The sequence below is a fragment of the Apteryx rowi genome, unplaced genomic scaffold, assembly GCF_003343035.1.
Source record: "Apteryx rowi isolate R43461 unplaced genomic scaffold, aptRow1 scaffold_15, whole genome shotgun sequence".
NCBI classification, from domain to species: Eukaryota; Metazoa; Chordata; class Aves; order Apterygiformes; family Apterygidae; genus Apteryx; species Apteryx rowi.
Window position 1 is genome coordinate 926,414 of NW_020447752.1, and position 17,277 is coordinate 943,690.

At 36.7% G+C, this 17,277-nt stretch overlaps 1 protein-coding gene across 1 annotated transcript in view; it reads left to right on the forward strand.

Annotated features, from left to right (window-relative positions):
- Positions 1–216: 216 nt before the first annotated feature.
- Positions 217–17,277, forward strand: part of IFT81 (intraflagellar transport 81) — a 43,990-nt gene continuing 26,929 nt past the window's right edge. Inside the window, exons 1-8 of the mRNA XM_026058823.1 lie at positions 217–383; positions 1,196–1,299; positions 2,178–2,358; positions 5,382–5,471; positions 6,526–6,591; positions 6,910–7,020; positions 8,301–8,385; positions 16,469–16,632. Of these exons, the coding sequence (XP_025914608.1) occupies positions 240–383; positions 1,196–1,299; positions 2,178–2,358; positions 5,382–5,471; positions 6,526–6,591; positions 6,910–7,020; positions 8,301–8,385; positions 16,469–16,632 (945 nt within the window). The 5' untranslated portion in view covers positions 217–239. The remainder of the gene's footprint in view (positions 384–1,195; positions 1,300–2,177; positions 2,359–5,381; positions 5,472–6,525; positions 6,592–6,909; positions 7,021–8,300; positions 8,386–16,468; positions 16,633–17,277) is intronic.

Sequence of the window (17,277 nt, forward strand, 5' to 3'; positions counted from 1 at the left end):
GTGTCCTCATCTCCCCTCCCGCCGTCGCCGTGAGGGGCCGGGCCCTCCCTCGGAGGCCTCGGGGCGCCCCCCAAGCTGAGGGGGCGGCCGGGGCCCCGCCGGGCCCGGGTGCCAGCCCGGGGCCTCTGTGAGGGTGGTGCGCCCGCCCGGCAGCCCCCTGCCCCGCAGCCCTCTGCCCCGCCGAGGCCTTTTGGCATCTCTTCTGTCTCCCCTGCAGAGGGTTTTTCCAGGCCACAAGCATGAGTGACCAAATCAAGTTCATTGTGGAGAAGCTCAATCAGGAGCCCTTCAAGAAGAACTACAATTTAATCACGTTCGACTCCTTAGAGTCGATGCAGCTGTTGCAGCTGCTCAGTGATGTGCTGGGGGAGATTGACCCAAAGGTAAGGAAGGAGATCAGCGGTGTTCAGACGTGGGTGACAGAGAACATCTTCTTAAACGGGCTTGCCACAGGAATTGCGCAGAATGCTTTTATTTAGGGCCAGCTCTGTATATCTCGTGGCATGTTTGGTTTACCAAAATAGCTTTTATGAATCTTCACGGAAATAAATGTGCCTGGCAAGAATCCTCGCTGTCTATGTACCTACTTGTTTTGGGGAAACTAGCAAATGTTTCTTGGGCCAGAGATACTGGATCCTTGTCCCCCAGAGACTGATGACTCTATATTTTTTTCCTTGGGAATCATGATACAGATCCTAACTTTGTTCATACTGACAATGATCGCGTTCTTAAGACAAAAGTCAGGCCGTGTCTTGCTCACATATCCAGGGCAGGAATTGATCAAGATCTGAACCTCGTGATTCAGCTGTAGCAGTGGATATTGACTCCCTCTCCCTTGAGGCTACCAAAGCTGTGTGTAGGAGTGGAAGCTATCATTCATACACGTGGGTCTCAGAAACATGCACCCTGTCGTGCCAGCATTGGTGACTTCTGAGGTGAAAGCAATCAGTTTGTCTGTGTAGATGAGGACTCATTACCAGGAAGAATGTATGCCTGAAATAAAGTTACCTGAACACATGGTTAGAGAAGAGTCCATTAGAAGAGAATCAGAATTTGGTCATAAAAAGGGCATTTGGTATGAAACATCTCACTGCATTTACATATCATGTATCAAGTGGATAGTGTTTTAGTGTCATCAGTTAATTAATATGACTTGTACAAATATTGGTTAATTATTTCTTTTTAACTTTTTAAGCATGCTGTTGACATTAGAGAGGAAACGCCGGAACAAACAGCTAAAAGAATGTTGAGTCTTCTTGGTATCCTTAAATACAAACCTCCAGGAAGTATATCAGACTTGTAAGTATCTTTTTGTCTATAAATAGTGTTAAAATATATTTGTCTTAAAGACAAACTGTGTTGAAATGGCTTGGCAAGCAAAAACATGTGCATCATCTAAATTTAATATATTGCTACTTGAAAGATACCATGAACAGTTACTCTTTGTCCAGTCACCATTTCCTCATTCAAAGAGAAAAAATGATCATAATAAATTCTTTCACTTTCTGATTTAATCACAAGTTTATTTCTATGATTTGGCTTTGTTCTACAGCTTCAATGGTAATAACCTCCATTCAGTAGTTGTGTGTATTTTGACTTTGATTATCCCAGTGATTATGTTTAACGTTTTGAAGACAGTTCCTCTGCTGCCCCCCACAGAATACCTATTATTTGGGATAGGCGATGCCTGCAGAAGACTGTTGACTGCCCTTCAGTCGTGCTCCCCGTGCCTGAGAGCTGCTGCCCGAGGTGCTGTTGCAGAGTCAGCCAGGAGAGGGTGCCGCATGACTGGCAGGGTCAGTCCCTTCCGGCTCCCTGGCAGAGCAGGCTCACGAGGCTGCATTGCACCCTCCAGTAGCAGGTTATAATTCAGAAAACCTACACTCTTCCCACCTTGCCTTTGTTCTTGGAGAACATCGCAGAAATGGAAGACCCACTGTTGCAGGCTTTAGCCTTTTTATGTGTATGGGCTTGTATCTGTCTCAAGGTAGCAGAAGCAGGTCATAAATGGCAAACTGGCATCATGAACACTTTCTCTCTTAATAGCATTAAGAAAGCCATTAGGCAAACAGAGAAAGAATGTCAAAATACTGTAAATTGCTTGTTCCAAGCCAGTGTTCTTTAGTCTGAGATTTATGGGTAGCAGCTGATGTTTGCTTTCTGTTGTTGTTGTATAGGAGTGCATTTCGCCAAGGGTTAGTTACTGGAAGCAAACCTGTAATTCATCCTGTCTTACATTGGCTTCTTCAGAGGACCAATGAACTTAAGAAAAGAGCCTACCTGGCACGTTTCTTAGTAAGACTGGAAGTGCCAGCTGAGTTCCTACAGGATGATACTGTGGCTGAAACCAACAAACAGGTAGCATTTTTCATGAATATCAACATTTTACATTAATTAATTAAAGTGGCAGTAGGAGGAGGGATAAATGAATTGGGGAGTTACTGTTGAGATGGAAGTGTTTAAATGAGTTACGTTAAAGCATGTTAGAATCAAAGGTAGGCAAAGATTCACAATAAAGATATATTTCTTGAGTACCTTTCTTCAGATAACCCCAAAGTTGTATATTAATATTGCATTGCATTAAAAGATTTTAAAGACATTAAATAGTGGGTACCAAGTGATGTTCAGATCATGTTGGCTAAGAGAGCTTTTTATTTCTTAAGTTTTAAACGCTTTTTTTTTTCTTGCTGTGAAATATGACATAGATATTTTTAACTTTATAAATTATCAGTTCTAATCAATCCAGGCAACACTGTGACCAAAAGTCATCATCTCCTAATTGTCTATTGATTGTAAAATATTTTGCCTCTAATGTTTGTATTAGTTTTATCACGCTTCTGCTTTGACCATTTGTTTTTTGTGGATAAGTAAAAAATTTCTTTTTCCCAGACTGACATTCCTACTCTTTATGTTTTCACTTCTTTTGTGAGCGTTAAATGTTGATCTTAGATAGTCAAACTGGGTGGGTCTGAAATGTAAAGTTTAAAGTGAACCAAAGATATATTTTTAGATTTGTATTGTCTGAGGTACATATTTACTTAATTTCTATCCAGTTTTCTGTGCCTTTTGTTATATATAATGGCTTGCAAAATCACAGTGTTTTTGAACGTTTGTAACAGGTAACTACATTTATTAACTGTGCACCAGCAAAGCTGTATAGCTTGACTGAAGCTTGACTAACCCTTTTTCTTTTTTGTTGCTGCTGACGCTATCTGATTTCTAATTTATAATAACTAAGCAGAAGTAGCAATGAGAGAAAGAAATGTAGATTGTATGTCTTTTCAGTATGTCGCAATCCCAATATGTATAAATATCCAACTCCGTTATTTCCATTATGTAAGATGTGTTCCATTTTAGGATCACAGTAATATAACTATCTTATTAAACTAATACCCTACTGACTAATTCAAAATAGAAGCTGGGGTAATATGGTGCTTTTATGTAATTTAATGTTGCCATGCAAATATTTAGATACTAACGAATTAAAGAATTTAACCTACAGTAATTGGATAGAGAGGCTTGAAATACTGTATTTTGTGAGAAACATTTCAAATATGAGAGCTTAGAAATGTTAGAATATGGTCAAGTTTTATCAGTATAGAGTATTAAGCTTAAATGTATTTTTCCACGTTGTTTAAACACAATACTCAGAAGAGTTGCCACTTTCCCAGTTGTGTTGTGATTTGGACATCAGGTTGGCAACAGTATGTAATTTTAAAAGTAAGCAACTTTAGATATAAATCTAGTTGTCCAGCCTTGAATATGTTGCCCTCAGGTGCCAGGAATATCTCCACTGTTGGAACCTGTGGGTTTTCTTTGGTCATTTGTGTGTATGTCAATTATTTCAGGTAGAGTGTGTACAGATGGGCCAGTTGCACAATGTCTTTTATTCAGTGAAAGTGAGAAACCTTCCCTTTGTTATGATCCGGCAAACCATGCTATGCCTTTGTTCAGGTCTTGCCTTTGGTCCTGAAATTTTATGCCCTGATAAGGGAAGGGCTTAGTGAACTCACCTTTTGAAAGAGCTGGAGAGTCCACACAGAGGAAAGCTGTTGGAGATCAGCAATCATGAGTACTGTTGCTCAGAGACTACATGCTATTTCATTATTTGTTAAAGTACTTAACTTCTATAATGCATAAGCGACTGAAGGCCAGTTGTGTTTTTACTCCCACTTTTTTGTAACACATTCTTCACCATCCAGCCTGTGTATACCTTACTGTACTTTTATTTGCCATTTAATCAAGCTCCTTCTCCATTATTTTATCTTTTTCTCAATCTCAGTCTGTAGCCATTTTATTGTTATTCTTTGAATTCATTCCAGCTTGTCAGTGTGTGCCTGATACTGAAACGCCCAGAAATGAACAGAGCATTCTAGATGCTGGTTCCCCAGGTTTTTATAAAGTAGGATCACTGCTTCACTGCTCAGGAATATGTCATCTTTGTTTGAACTGGCCTCTGCTGTTGCCATATTGTGCTCAACGTTCATATCAATTGCTCTTTCCAGAAAGTAAAAAAGTACTCAATATTCTGTTTTTAGATTTCTCCATTCTTACTGAGTGGCTGTTTCTGCAGAGATTATCTTTCCCTATATCCTAGCTTGCAGTTCTCCAAGTTGAATCTAAATTTATTTCCTATCCAGATTTCTAAACTCTTTCTGTCCCCTGTTATTTCTCTACCCACACAGACTTTCACACTGCCTCTCAGTTTAAGATTACTGGTGGGCAATTTACTGGTGTGGAAGTAGCACACTGTCTACTTCTTTCCAGCTATCAAACTATGTATATCAATCTCTGTAATATAGAGATACTGAGGGCACAATTCTGCAATGTGTCAAGACCCTGGTGCCCAATTACAATCAAAATGATTTCTTATATGTTAAGTAGTCAGGTGTGCTCTTGGACCACTTTGCAGGCCAGAAGCTCGGTATCCTATAAACTCAAGCCCCTGTGCTTAGATCAAGACTCTTGTGAGATCAAGATATTCCTTTGTGGGCTGATAAATTTACATATGTGAGGTACTCAGATTTATAGTAAGGGAGAATAATTTGTTAATGTAGCATTGTTCCTTTCAGATAACATCTTATCTTCCTGTTTTGAAAATACACTATGTATTACAAGGGAAGAGGTGAAATCAGTGAAGAAATTCTGAAACTTCTGAGTGCACCTTCAAACAAAAGATAATTCACTGTGGGGTTGGTTTTTTTGTTTTATAAGTTGATAAACTTTTGTGATGAAAACTCTCTTTAAATCTTGTGCTCACCATATATATATATAGATTTATTTATTTATTTATATTTATTGTCTTAGTAATAAAGCAACGTGTTGGTCTGGAAACCCTTAGCCACAAAGCTCATTTTTCATATTTTTACCTCATTTTATAGTATGAAGAACTTATGGAAGCATTCAAAAACCTACATAAGGAATGTGAGCAGCTCAGAACATCTGGTTTCTCTACTGCAGAAATAAGAAGGGTAAAAACCTGACAAAATTGTATGCCTTTTGTTTAGATTTTTTTTTTAATGTCTTATTTTTGTTGGTTTTGTGGCCTCATTGCAGTGCATACGTTGTAGAGGTCATAACTGATAGGTACTACAGCTGCCTTTCTGAAATTGTTCTTTGTTGGCAAACAGAGTAGAAAGCCATCGCTCACACTCACAACTGGGTTTTCTGAAGCAGATTGGGAAACAAGGCTGCCAAGACTGTTCAGAATGATTTTCAAATATTAGAACTCCCTTTTCCCCATGAACACAAACTGATTTAAAACCTTCTGCTTTACTGATACAGGGTAATAATTTCAGAGGCCGTTGAATGAACTGAGAGCTTAAGTCAACAAAAATGGTGATCTTGTGTGGTTGTGGTGTTAAGTAAAGATAATTGCCCTGTTTCAGCAAAATATTTAAGCACATATCTGTCTTTCCAATGAGATGTATGCATAAGCTAAGAAAATGTTGAGATAGGCCTAAATTTGCATCATTTATTTCCCTTCTCTCATTAGTATCAATCTGTGGAGTCCTGCTGTTGTAAAATAGGATTAAAAAGGAGAACAAGAATCAGATCCATGTTTAAGAACTAGCAAGTATCTCTTTTAACACAATTTCAATGGAAAAAGTGGCAGTACACTCCTATGCAACTTAATGCAAAATTGCCTGCCAGGGAGTGGGTAATGATGGTAACATTTAAGAACATATGTTTGACTGCATCAGATGTTGAATTCATGCTGGTTTTACTTAGTTGTTTTTGTTTGTTTGTTTTTATTTTAGAGTAATTCACCTGCTTTTATTTTAAGTATTCACACTAATACTCAAGGATGCGGATAAAGTATTAAAGAGAGTGGGAATTGGGGGGGAAGTAAGAGAGAAGAGAATCTGGAATCCTGGATGTTCTGATCATAGATCTATACAATTATAACAGTTTCAATGTATTCAGAGAAGGATTCTGATTTTCATATTAATTTGAGCAGAATCTCATGTAATCCATATTGTGTTGTAAATAAATTAACATTTCTGTATTTTTGCTGCTTTTCAGGATATCAGTGCAATGGAAGAGGAGAAAGATCAACTCATCAAAAGAGTGGAGCGTCTTAAGAAGAGGGTAATAAGAGAAGTAACACTGTTACATTTCAGTGTCATAATCCTTGGCTTGCAACTCTGATTTTGGAATGCAAACAAGGATTAAGATAAACATACTGAATGTCTAGGAAGGAATCAAATAACTAATTGACCCACAGGGAATCTCCCTAGGCATTAGTCCAGAGCTTTTAAGAGTCTTGAGTCCAGTGCTTTGCTGTCATTTCTGAGTAGTAACATGTATGGAAAGGAAGTGCTAAGTGGGCTTGTGAGACATATGATCGCCTTAATATATTTCTCAACTATTTGACAGTAACATGCACTATTTATCCACTTGCTGTAGGTGGAGACAGTACAAAATCATCAACGAATGCTTGAAATAGCAAGACAGCTTCGCTTAGAAAAAGAGAGAGAAGAATCTTTGGCTCAACAGAAACAAGAACAAAAAAATCAGGTATTGACATGAAAGTATACCCCTTAAAATAGTTGTTGACATCTATTTGGGGATAATGCGTTTAAAGAATAACATCAGAGACAGCAGTACAGAGGTTCTCCCAACACCAGAAAATTAAACACCATTTAAAATAAGAATATCTATGTACATTTTAAAGGAAAAGACTTGACCCTGCAAGTTCTGAACACCTCGTTCAAGATACTTGGCTGCCTCAGCTGCCACTGACATCATTGTTTAGCAGTCCCAGGAAATGTTCCATGACTTATCGTTGTAGCACCCAGAGAGAGATCATTAGCTTTATGATAGTGAGCAAATGTTTCCTTAGCTTGATTTATATCCCTCTGCATTTGCACTAAGATTTCAGATGGGAAGTAACACAGCAAGTACCTCAGCTTTTCACTGTGCTTTGGAGGGGAGGATATGTATTCAGGAGCAACTTGGGGTTTTGGTCTTCAAGTCTGACGAAGATGATGTGTCACAGGAAGCACTGGAAGCAGTTGGCATCCTAATCTAAGGGTGGATTTTTATTCCTGAGATATGTTGTCAAAACAAATTATTTTTAACAAACTCCAGTGCCATATTATAATATCATCACACCAAGTTCTATTGATTTCAAATATAACATGAACTTGAAAGATGTATTAAAAGGGGAAAACCCCAGATTTCTAGTATTGTAGTCTATATCTGGATTTCAAATCAATGTGGATATTACTGGATGGGCTTTCAGCTGTTGGGTCTTTGCTTGAATCTAAGTGAGATGTCCAGCTAATTCCACTTTTTCACACCTAGCTCTCTAAATCACAGAAATGCTAATCAACCGGGTGTTGTTTGGCAACAAGCTCTCCAGCGTGTTCTCAACTTGGCTCAGCATTAGAACAGTGGATTGCTGTGACAGTTCAGCTGCATTTCAAGAACTGCAGTATAGCTACCTACTGCAATCCTGATTCTAGCCGTCTTTTTTGTTGTTCTTATATTTGAGACACTAATATTTTTGGTTAAAAAATTGTTTAATGAATTTCTGCCATAAAGAAAATGTCACTTGGGAATAGTTCAAGAATAATACTTCCTTTAATTAACTCTAGAGAATATCAAATAAACCCCGGCCAATTGTTGAAAATTTGTTTTGGCATGTTACCTTGTGAATCAGATGATCACCAGATGCTTAAAGCTGCTGGGTTTTGTGTTTGGGATTCTTTTTGATACTCCTTTGTTTTGGTTGTGCTTTGAATATACATGACAAAGGAATGAGCTTATGTATATGTACAATTATCTCTCAAAAGTTGTTCCATGCAGAGCAGAGACTGCAAAGAGTGCAGCTCCAGCTGAAAGAGATGCATCATGCAGTAGTGGATTCAAAACCTGAAAGTAAGTAGTAATCCATAAAGCTTGGGTGTTTACATTTCTTCTCCTGTTAGAAATGAAATCAACACTGGATGGCTGTCAATATTACGGTAGTGCCAAAAAAAGCATATAGGAATTTGAGAGAAGCTAAAGAAAGAAAGAACTTGTCTTCTAAAGGCACATGCTGGAGATCCAAAGGCTGAATGTGCTTTGCCACAGAAAGCCTGGGAGATAATCACAAGGGAAGATGATGAGATACCTTGGTCGTGTTTTTGAGGTTCAGGTTTTTTTCTTACCTTACAAACAGCTAAATACTGAATATTAACCAAAATATTCTGCAAGGGAAAACAGTTGGAACTAAAAGGGGTTGGAGAAAGCAGAAGCATCTTTAAAAGACAGACTTCTGATTCAGAAAGCTTTTTGTCTTGTATTTGTAATTGGGAATAGATAAAATGTTGCTTCTTAAATTTTCTCAGTGAATGTACAAATACATTTAATACTGTGTTTTATTCAGTATAGACTTGTTTTTGTAGTTACCTTCTGTTCGTAAAATATTTGTTTGAAAAGTTTTAAGACTTCTTTCTCAAAGTAGTGTGAGTTAGTACTGCAATTTTGTATGGTATCAAAAATAAAGCCACTTCCTAATTAAGCTTTTTATATAGACCATGGGTTATATGTGTGTGTGTGTATGCGTATATATATATACATATATACACACACACATACACACATATATGTATGTATGTGTATATATATACACATACATACATACCTACATATAAAATACTTTGTTCTCATGATGTGACTGTTGCCAATTACATTAATAATGGCAAGAGTGCTTCTCATTTTCAGTGGTATCTCAATCTGCAGATAACCTCACCAACATAAATTATACTACTTGTGAAGTAAGTTAATACTCTATGATCATTTATAAAAATAGCAAATGGGAAGAAACTTCAGTTGCAAGATAAATGCAAAACTAACTGTCTGCAAAGGCTACAGTTTTACAACATTTAGGTTTCTGATGATTTAATTATTTTGAAGGAAATGTAGCTAGGATTAGCTTGGCAGTTTGGCAACAAAACTGGAAGTCAGTTTAGGATTTATTGTTTCTGATGTATGTGGCCTTTGGCAAATCACTTAACCCTCTTCAGTTTGTCTCTTGCATTTGGTTATTAGTAACACATCACAGGATTGACAGAAGCTTTATGTGTTGTTTATACAGTCATTGGGAATGATTTATAGGGAAATACTTTACTGTATGGAGGACTGTAATATGAGGGTATAAGTCTCAGAATGATCCTTATCATAGGGCTTTTTCAGTTGCATTCTAACTTGCTGTGGTGAAAAATGCTGTAGAATAATTTTTGTTATATGTCTGTATTACTGTCATGGTATTATCCATTAAAAAGCAATTTCTAAATTCTTGCCATTTTTCTAAGATTTGTGCACCCAGAACTCCTGTTGAGCAGGTTGGACATCAATACACGTATGAGTTACTTCCCAAAGGATAGAATCTGAGTCTTTTTAGATTTATATTTAGCAAAGTAAATCATTGTCCTACTCTTTCAAGTACATTTGATATTCCAACTGCATCACAGATCTGCTTTGGCTGTTTCAATATGCCTCAAATCCTTCCTCAAACAGCAGTTGTTTTGGGTTTAGAGGATTTTTTTTTCAGTGATCAGCATAGTGTATTATCGTTACTTCTTAAATTTACATTTTAAAAAAAGTATTTCATAATTTTTTAAAAATGTTATGATACTTCATCAGCTACTGAACCACAAATGGAACTGAAAGAATATCTGAACTATCTTCTTTACTCGAAGAAACCAGCGACTGATTTTATAACTGTTCCATTCTTGTAGTAGCTATCAGAGAGTTTATGCAGCAAAGTTGTGTCAACATTTCTATTTCAGTTCCTGGGGTATTTTTAAGGCCAATGGAAACTTGATGGATTCAGTTCACAGGAGCAAAGGCAACATAATAAAAAGTCAGTAAATACGTAATTTAATCATTGAGATGAAAATATAGATAAAGTTAACATATTTAACTCCTTTATCTTGAGCCCTGCATGAAAGGGGGGAAAGAAAAGTGTTTAGATGTTCTGAAGAAAAACTTGGAATCATTACTTTAAGAGACTTGTGTTGAAATTTTGCCCAAAGAAAGACTCCAAGATTTAGCTTTCTAATTGCTTTTCCTTGTAGTAATTACAAAGACACTGCCTGTAGTAGCAATTACAGAATGACAACTGTGTTTTTTAAATAATTGAAATTAGGGGACCAAAATGCATTAAACAGGATTCCATTTATTTTAAAAGCTTTGTTGGTCTACAGTTAGCACAATTTATTTCATTTTAAAAATTCCCTTTGGCTGCAATGCTGTAGCTCAGCTGCCTACTCATATCACTATAACTTCTATGCTGTCAATTCAAAGGCTGTTTGGTAGCTGTGGATTTTCACTGGAAGTTAGATACTTTCCCTTAAAATCATTTCCTCCATTTTGAATACTTCCAGTGTTTTTACTTCCAAAACAAGATAAAATTAAAAAAGTTGTTGTTAATGAGTGGAAGCTTCTTAAGGATGCATACTGGTTTGATTACTTCATCCTGTAATTAATTTAGAATGAAGTTTTCTTTATAGAAATGTAAGGGAACTCTTTAAGGAATGCAACTAGAACATATTTATGAGTTTCATTAGCATCAGTCTGCTTTAGCTGGGCCAGGTAAATGTAGCTAATGTTTAGTGATTTTTTTTTTTTCTTTTAGCAAGATAATATGATATTTAGAAGAACTTTTATTGTATTGTGAAAAACAAGTTGATCATTATGAAATGTTCTGCACACTAAAATTGATAACACTGGTTTCTATACAACACTCCTTCCCTGTTTATTAACTGCAGTACTACTCAGTGTGTTGCTTAACTGCAGAGGTGGTTGCTGCGATTAGAACTAACATAAGTGACATGAATTTGCAGTTTCTAATTTTTCATTCCAGATATGAATAGTATTTTTATTGACTCTGACCACTAGCTAGAATAACCTAACTCATACTTTCTCAGCAAGATTGCCATCTTTTTGCTTTGAATATCTCTGCTGGCACAAATACAAATTGTTAACGCCAAGAAGTGAACTGAATTACTGAAATTCTTGATCTCTGTCCATTGTACAGAACATTGTTGTTCATTTCATTGGCAGAAATACTGAGAAGTGGTAACTGGCTTGAAAATATTGATTGAGAGAATGTATTAAAATGATTGTTGTTGATAAACAGTGAAATGTGTAATTTATATACTTCATTAAGTTAATACATTGTAATAGATTTAGAGCACTGAGGCCTTCAAAGGTACCAGTTAAAGAGGAATTGCTTTATACAGATCTGTTTTGTGTCATTTTGTACACTTGATGAAAAATAGCAGTTTAGGATGCTATTATTAACATATTCCATTTGAATGAAAACATTAACATTATTCTTTTGTTTGGTTTGAATCTTCATTTGATCCCCAGAACTGTCTTTCCCTAAAATTCCAAGTTTAAATAATCTCCATCAACACTGCTGACCAGGTTATAATTGAAGTTATAGATGTGTATGGTAAAGGAGAATGGCTTAGTTGGAACTTGTTTAATAAAAATATTTAAAGATGGAAATAAAATTACTGTTGATGCAAGCTTGGGGGAAAACACTTTTAAACTAAGTTGATATCTTTGATGAGAACACAGGTCTGGTTGGTAAGGCTAATGGTATTGCTATGGTTGACTTTTTAAATCCTTTGACTCACTATTTGCACTCCATTTTGATGAACAAACTAGGGCAGTAAAATTCAGCATGACATATATTAAATGGATTAAAAGTAGTTTATTGAATGTTTAAAAATGTAAATTAATCAGGGAATTAGCACTGAGTGGATGTTTCTAATGGGGACCTGCAGAAATCAGCTTTTGGTTCTCCACTGTTTATTATTTACATCAGAGTGACGTGAAAGAAAATAGCAAATGATCACTGCTAAAATTGTCAGATGAAATAAAGATTGGGGAAGTGACTGGATAACAAGGAGGGCAGACTATTGATTCGCAGGGACCTTAATCACTTAGTAAGCCAAGCGTGAGCCAACAGTATATATTTTAATGAATAGCCAAATGTGATGCTATTCCTCTAGGAATAATGTAGTTACAGGATGGAGGACTCGTTCCTAAGAACTGACTCTGAAAAGCGCTTGTGGGTCATGGCAGAAAAGTGGTAGAACTGGAGCTCCTAGTGGAAAGCTGCAGCCAAAGATTTGTTGCTGTCCTAGCATTTATTCATAGAAGAAAAATGGTGTAGGAGGATTATATTACCTCTGGTTTTAGGTCTGATATACCCCTCACTGCAACACTGTGTCCATTGTCTAGAAATTCAAGAAGAATGCTGAAAAATTAGAGAGGTTTCAGAGAGGACAAGAATAATTACGAGCATGGAAAGTATACCTTATAGTGGAAGATTCAGGAAGCTGTTTAGTTTTTCAAAGGAGATGTTGAAGGAATGGTTTGATCATAGTCTTTCAGTGCTTGCGTGTCTCAGACCTCTGTCTGATATATGGAAGAGGGAAGTGATATCGCTGGAAGGCACAGGCTGAATCATCTTAATACTCTTATATAGAGAACAATTGCAGAAAGGGAAGGGAGGACGTTGTTAAGCAAGTGAATGCCACGTGGAAGTCCATTCTAGACCTGCCTCCGTCACGGTCTTCCTATGTGATGTTAAACAAAGTGTTGGCAAATAGCCTATAAATGTGTTTTTTTTTTCTTTAATCTGTAATTGTCGCAAATGTTTTTGGTATAAATTGCACAACTGGTGGCCTGTAAAGGGAAAAGAAGTAGGAATTTGAGTGTAAGGTAAATCAGGCTTTTTATCCGTTAGTAGAACTAAGTAGGGAAAGTTGCCTGATTCCTACATGACCAAGTAAGCACTAAGAAACTATCTCCCACCCCTCTCTTTGTAATAATAATAATAATAAAAAAAAGGAATGGAAAACATGAGGAATTGCTGTTAATAGCTCTTCGCATGTAAATACATGGTTGGCAGAACCTGACTAAAATAGGGCAAAGAGCCAGACTTATTGTGCAGCTTACGTATATAGATTTTGTAACCATAAGCCAATGTTAAAACATTAAAAACAGGATTTTGGAGTGTGTAATGGAAAGATTTAAAGTATGCTTGCTTTGCTTTCCTCTAGCCTGGGAATTTGGGAAAAAAAAAAGTTTCACTGGGGGGGGGGGGGGGGAAGAGTTGCCCTGTGTTTGTTTTGTTTTTTAAGGTTCTGTTAAGCAGCAGAAATAGCACTTAAGTAGTTACTTCTGCAAATGTCAAATCCTACAGGAGGAAAAATATATCCGAAAGTATTTAGGAAAGAAGCTGTATTAGTCATGAGTGATGCTGACATCATCATGTCTTTCCCCATCAAGATGTCAAGTTTTAACTTGCTTCATTGCTTGCTGCACCTTCCAGAGCAAGCGTGATGCAAAAGCAGTCAGGGTTTAAAAGAAGTTGGTAACAGCTCTCAGGTTATCTGAGAAATAAATCCAGGCAGTAATCAAGGTTATACCCTGTGAAGTCAATAGGTCTCTGCTCTTATGAAGGCACTTGTTCAGGCATGGTAGTTTCCAGAATTTAGTATCATATGTACAGTAAATTGTTTAGGCACGTACAGCTTTATAAGAAAGCTGGAGTATTACCAGAAGTAAAGTATAGGTTACATATGCTGATTTTTTTTGCTCTTAAGAGGAAATTGGAAAAAAAGAAATTAGTTTGATAAATTTAAAACATTAACATTCAATATGGGAACAATTTAATTGCTATCACGTTGATTTCCACGCCAAAGTTCTTGATTAGAAATATCAAATTGGGAGTTGTGTTCCTAGTCATTTCTGAGGTGATAGCTCAGCTCATGGTGTACGTGGGAAGCCGTGCTGTATTTGCAGAGGTGATAGATTTAGTGAAACATTAAAACCTAGTCCGTCCTGCCCGGCTCTGTAGTGAGCTGAGGAAGGCTGAAGCCAGTTCTTCTGAAAGAAACAAGAGGGAATTCTTACATGTTGATTAATATTCTCTTTGAGTAAATCCAATTCTGATATCTCAGGGTGTAGCTGTGGTGCCAAGTACATAATGGCTATTGCACACAGAGTAACCACACTCACCGTTCTGAAACCGCTATTGATGCTGCTCCTTTGTTTTGCATTAAACTTTTCCTGAAGGGTAAAACATCCTATCATAGTGTTGCTTTCCATAAAAACATAGATTGACAGACTAAACTGCTGGAAAAGAGGAATTCCCACTCATTTTTAGTTTGTGTTGACTTCACTTCATTAGCAGCAGTGCTTTCCCTAAGGGCTGTTTTCCTTCTTCTGTTTCTCGAGGACTTTTCTCAAGACCTAAGAACGTCTTATTTCCTCTCTGGCAGCCAAAGCAAGTAGCTTTGCTTTCAGTCTGAACTGAAAGCAGAGGGTGAGGAGGATCTGTCAGTACCCTGTTTCTAGAGGTAAATAGCTGCAGAATAACAATGGCCCCTTTTCCTAGGCTTGTATTTCACTTTGCTTGGACCTTCTCCTTTTGTCAGTCAGTGGTATGGTCAGCAGGCTCTTCAGCCCGAGTCCCAAAACTCCACTTTGACCTGCATCGTCTACTGTCTCTGTTTTAGCAACATCAGCTGTACTCTTGTATCTCTATGCAGTAAGTGAAAGAGACAGCGACTTGGAATTTCTTGTTTTTCTTGGCATTTCATGGTAATTTCATATTCTTTACAAAAAAAGAAGTTTTAAAAAGTACCTGGAATGCTTGCCTTTCTTTTGGTCTGAAGTACTTATTCCCACTTTCATCTGACATACAACTTCCCAATCTCATTGTAGTCCTTGGCACAGGTGTCTTGGCACTACAGCTGCCTGTTGTCAGCTGAAGATTGTGCAATGTAACTTAAATAATTATTTTATTGTATTCTGTCACATTTTTCCAGCTGTGTATTGTTCTTTCTGAATGTACCTGTGTTTATAAACTATCTGCAAAGGAGGCTAAATTACTCTACCTAGCAAGAGCCAAGTCATCATAAGCATGGTGATATGCAGTGTGCATCAGGCTTGTATAGAGCAAAATTTGTAAATGTGTTTGCTTTTCTCAACAGGATTCTTGACCTTACTCAGCAATTTCTTCTTGTTTTTTTCAATTTTATTTTTATTTTCAGCATTCTTGGTCAACATGCTGTCCTGAGATTAGACATTTGTTCTCATAGGAAAAAAATAGTCTATTTCTTACTTACGGAGAAGTAACTTTTAAGTGCTCTGGCAATGTAGAATACCTTTAAAGTAGATATACATTTAATTCACCTCACTTTAAGGCCTTTTTAGATACCGACGTAGAATAAAGAAGTTTTATTTCAATGGAGAATTTCCAAAGACATAAAAATAATCTATACGTGAGTTAGGTCAAATTAAGATCTTTGTGCTCTATTTTGAGATGCAGTTAAAAGATTCACATTGAAATAATTTCAGCTGTAGATGACATAACTCACATGAAGCAAGCACCTATGCATTCTATGGGTGGAACCAACTTCTGGGTGCTTGCTCCGCTGCTCCAGCCATGGAAGTTCCAAGGGATATGAGTTTAGAGGAAGCCCTGAGCAAGTCGTCATAGCTGTGGCATGCTTTGCTGTCCCTCTCCCTGAATGCGCATAAGCGACCTAAGTCAGGCCCTCAATTTTAAAAACTTCAGAAGAATTTAGTTCACAACAAAAAAATACCATAGAATCCAGTATGTTGATGTGTATCTAATGGCTTTCAATGCCATTCTTTTGTGTAAGGTTTTACTTGTTTACTGATTTAAAGAATTTGTTGAGGAATTAATAACTGTAAAGTTAGAGATATAGATTGGTAATAGGTGTAATATACAGTATATTGTTTAATATCCAGATTAACAATCTAGATCAAGTAACTACCTATTTCTTTGATTTTTGAGAGGAAGACTCAAACATTATGCTGTTATTATTGTAATCTACTGCTAAATAGTTTGAAGTGTTGGTGAAATGAAACCTAACTGTTATCTAATTACTCTGTTTAGACACACATTGATTTAATTTATTTTAAGGCTTAATGAAGAAGTTGGAAGAGGAGATAAAGTTCAATTCATACCTGGTTACTGAAAAATTACCTAGAGAGCTTGAAAGTAAGAAGAAATCATTGTATTTTTTACAAAAGGTGGTTGTAGAGCCAGCTATGAGCCAATCTGATCTCAATGTACTTGAAATCAAGGTAAGTTGACAAAAGTCACACCTAATTTGTGTTCCTTAGCATGCTCTAGAGTTCTTGTACATTGTAATTCTCTTATCCTTACTTTACATCCTTGAGAAAATGTGTTTAATTCCCAAAGGAAATTCCCTTCAGTTCTAAAAGTAAAGCAGATGTGTCATTCACTAAATGCAAGCTCTTATCTAAGTAAAAAAAATCCACCTATCCTCAAATGCTATTTAGAAAATTGCGTTAGCAATTTGCTGTGGTATGAACAAAGATGTTAATTTAGCACTGGAGTTTTGATTTTTGTTCTCTTCAATTTTAGCTTGTTTTAAATCCTTAAAGAGGCTATGACATTAGTGGAGTTTATATCAACATATAAAGAGTGATTATGCAGTGGAGAACAACCTTCTCTGAACAGTGTATCTCAGCAATAGTCCGTCTTGGTCAATGTGTGATGGCTGAGAACTCCTTTGTGTTTGGAATAGTTGTGTATTATTGATGTTTTCGTTGGTAAGAACAAAGCAAAGTTGTGTATCGGATATTTGTTTTAATTTTCCTTTTTTTTCCAGATATTAAAAGCTAATTCTGTTAGAATGAGCAAAATCCTTAATCCTAATATATATCCTAGTTGTGTAGGGAAATCTAAGCCTAAAAATTTAATAA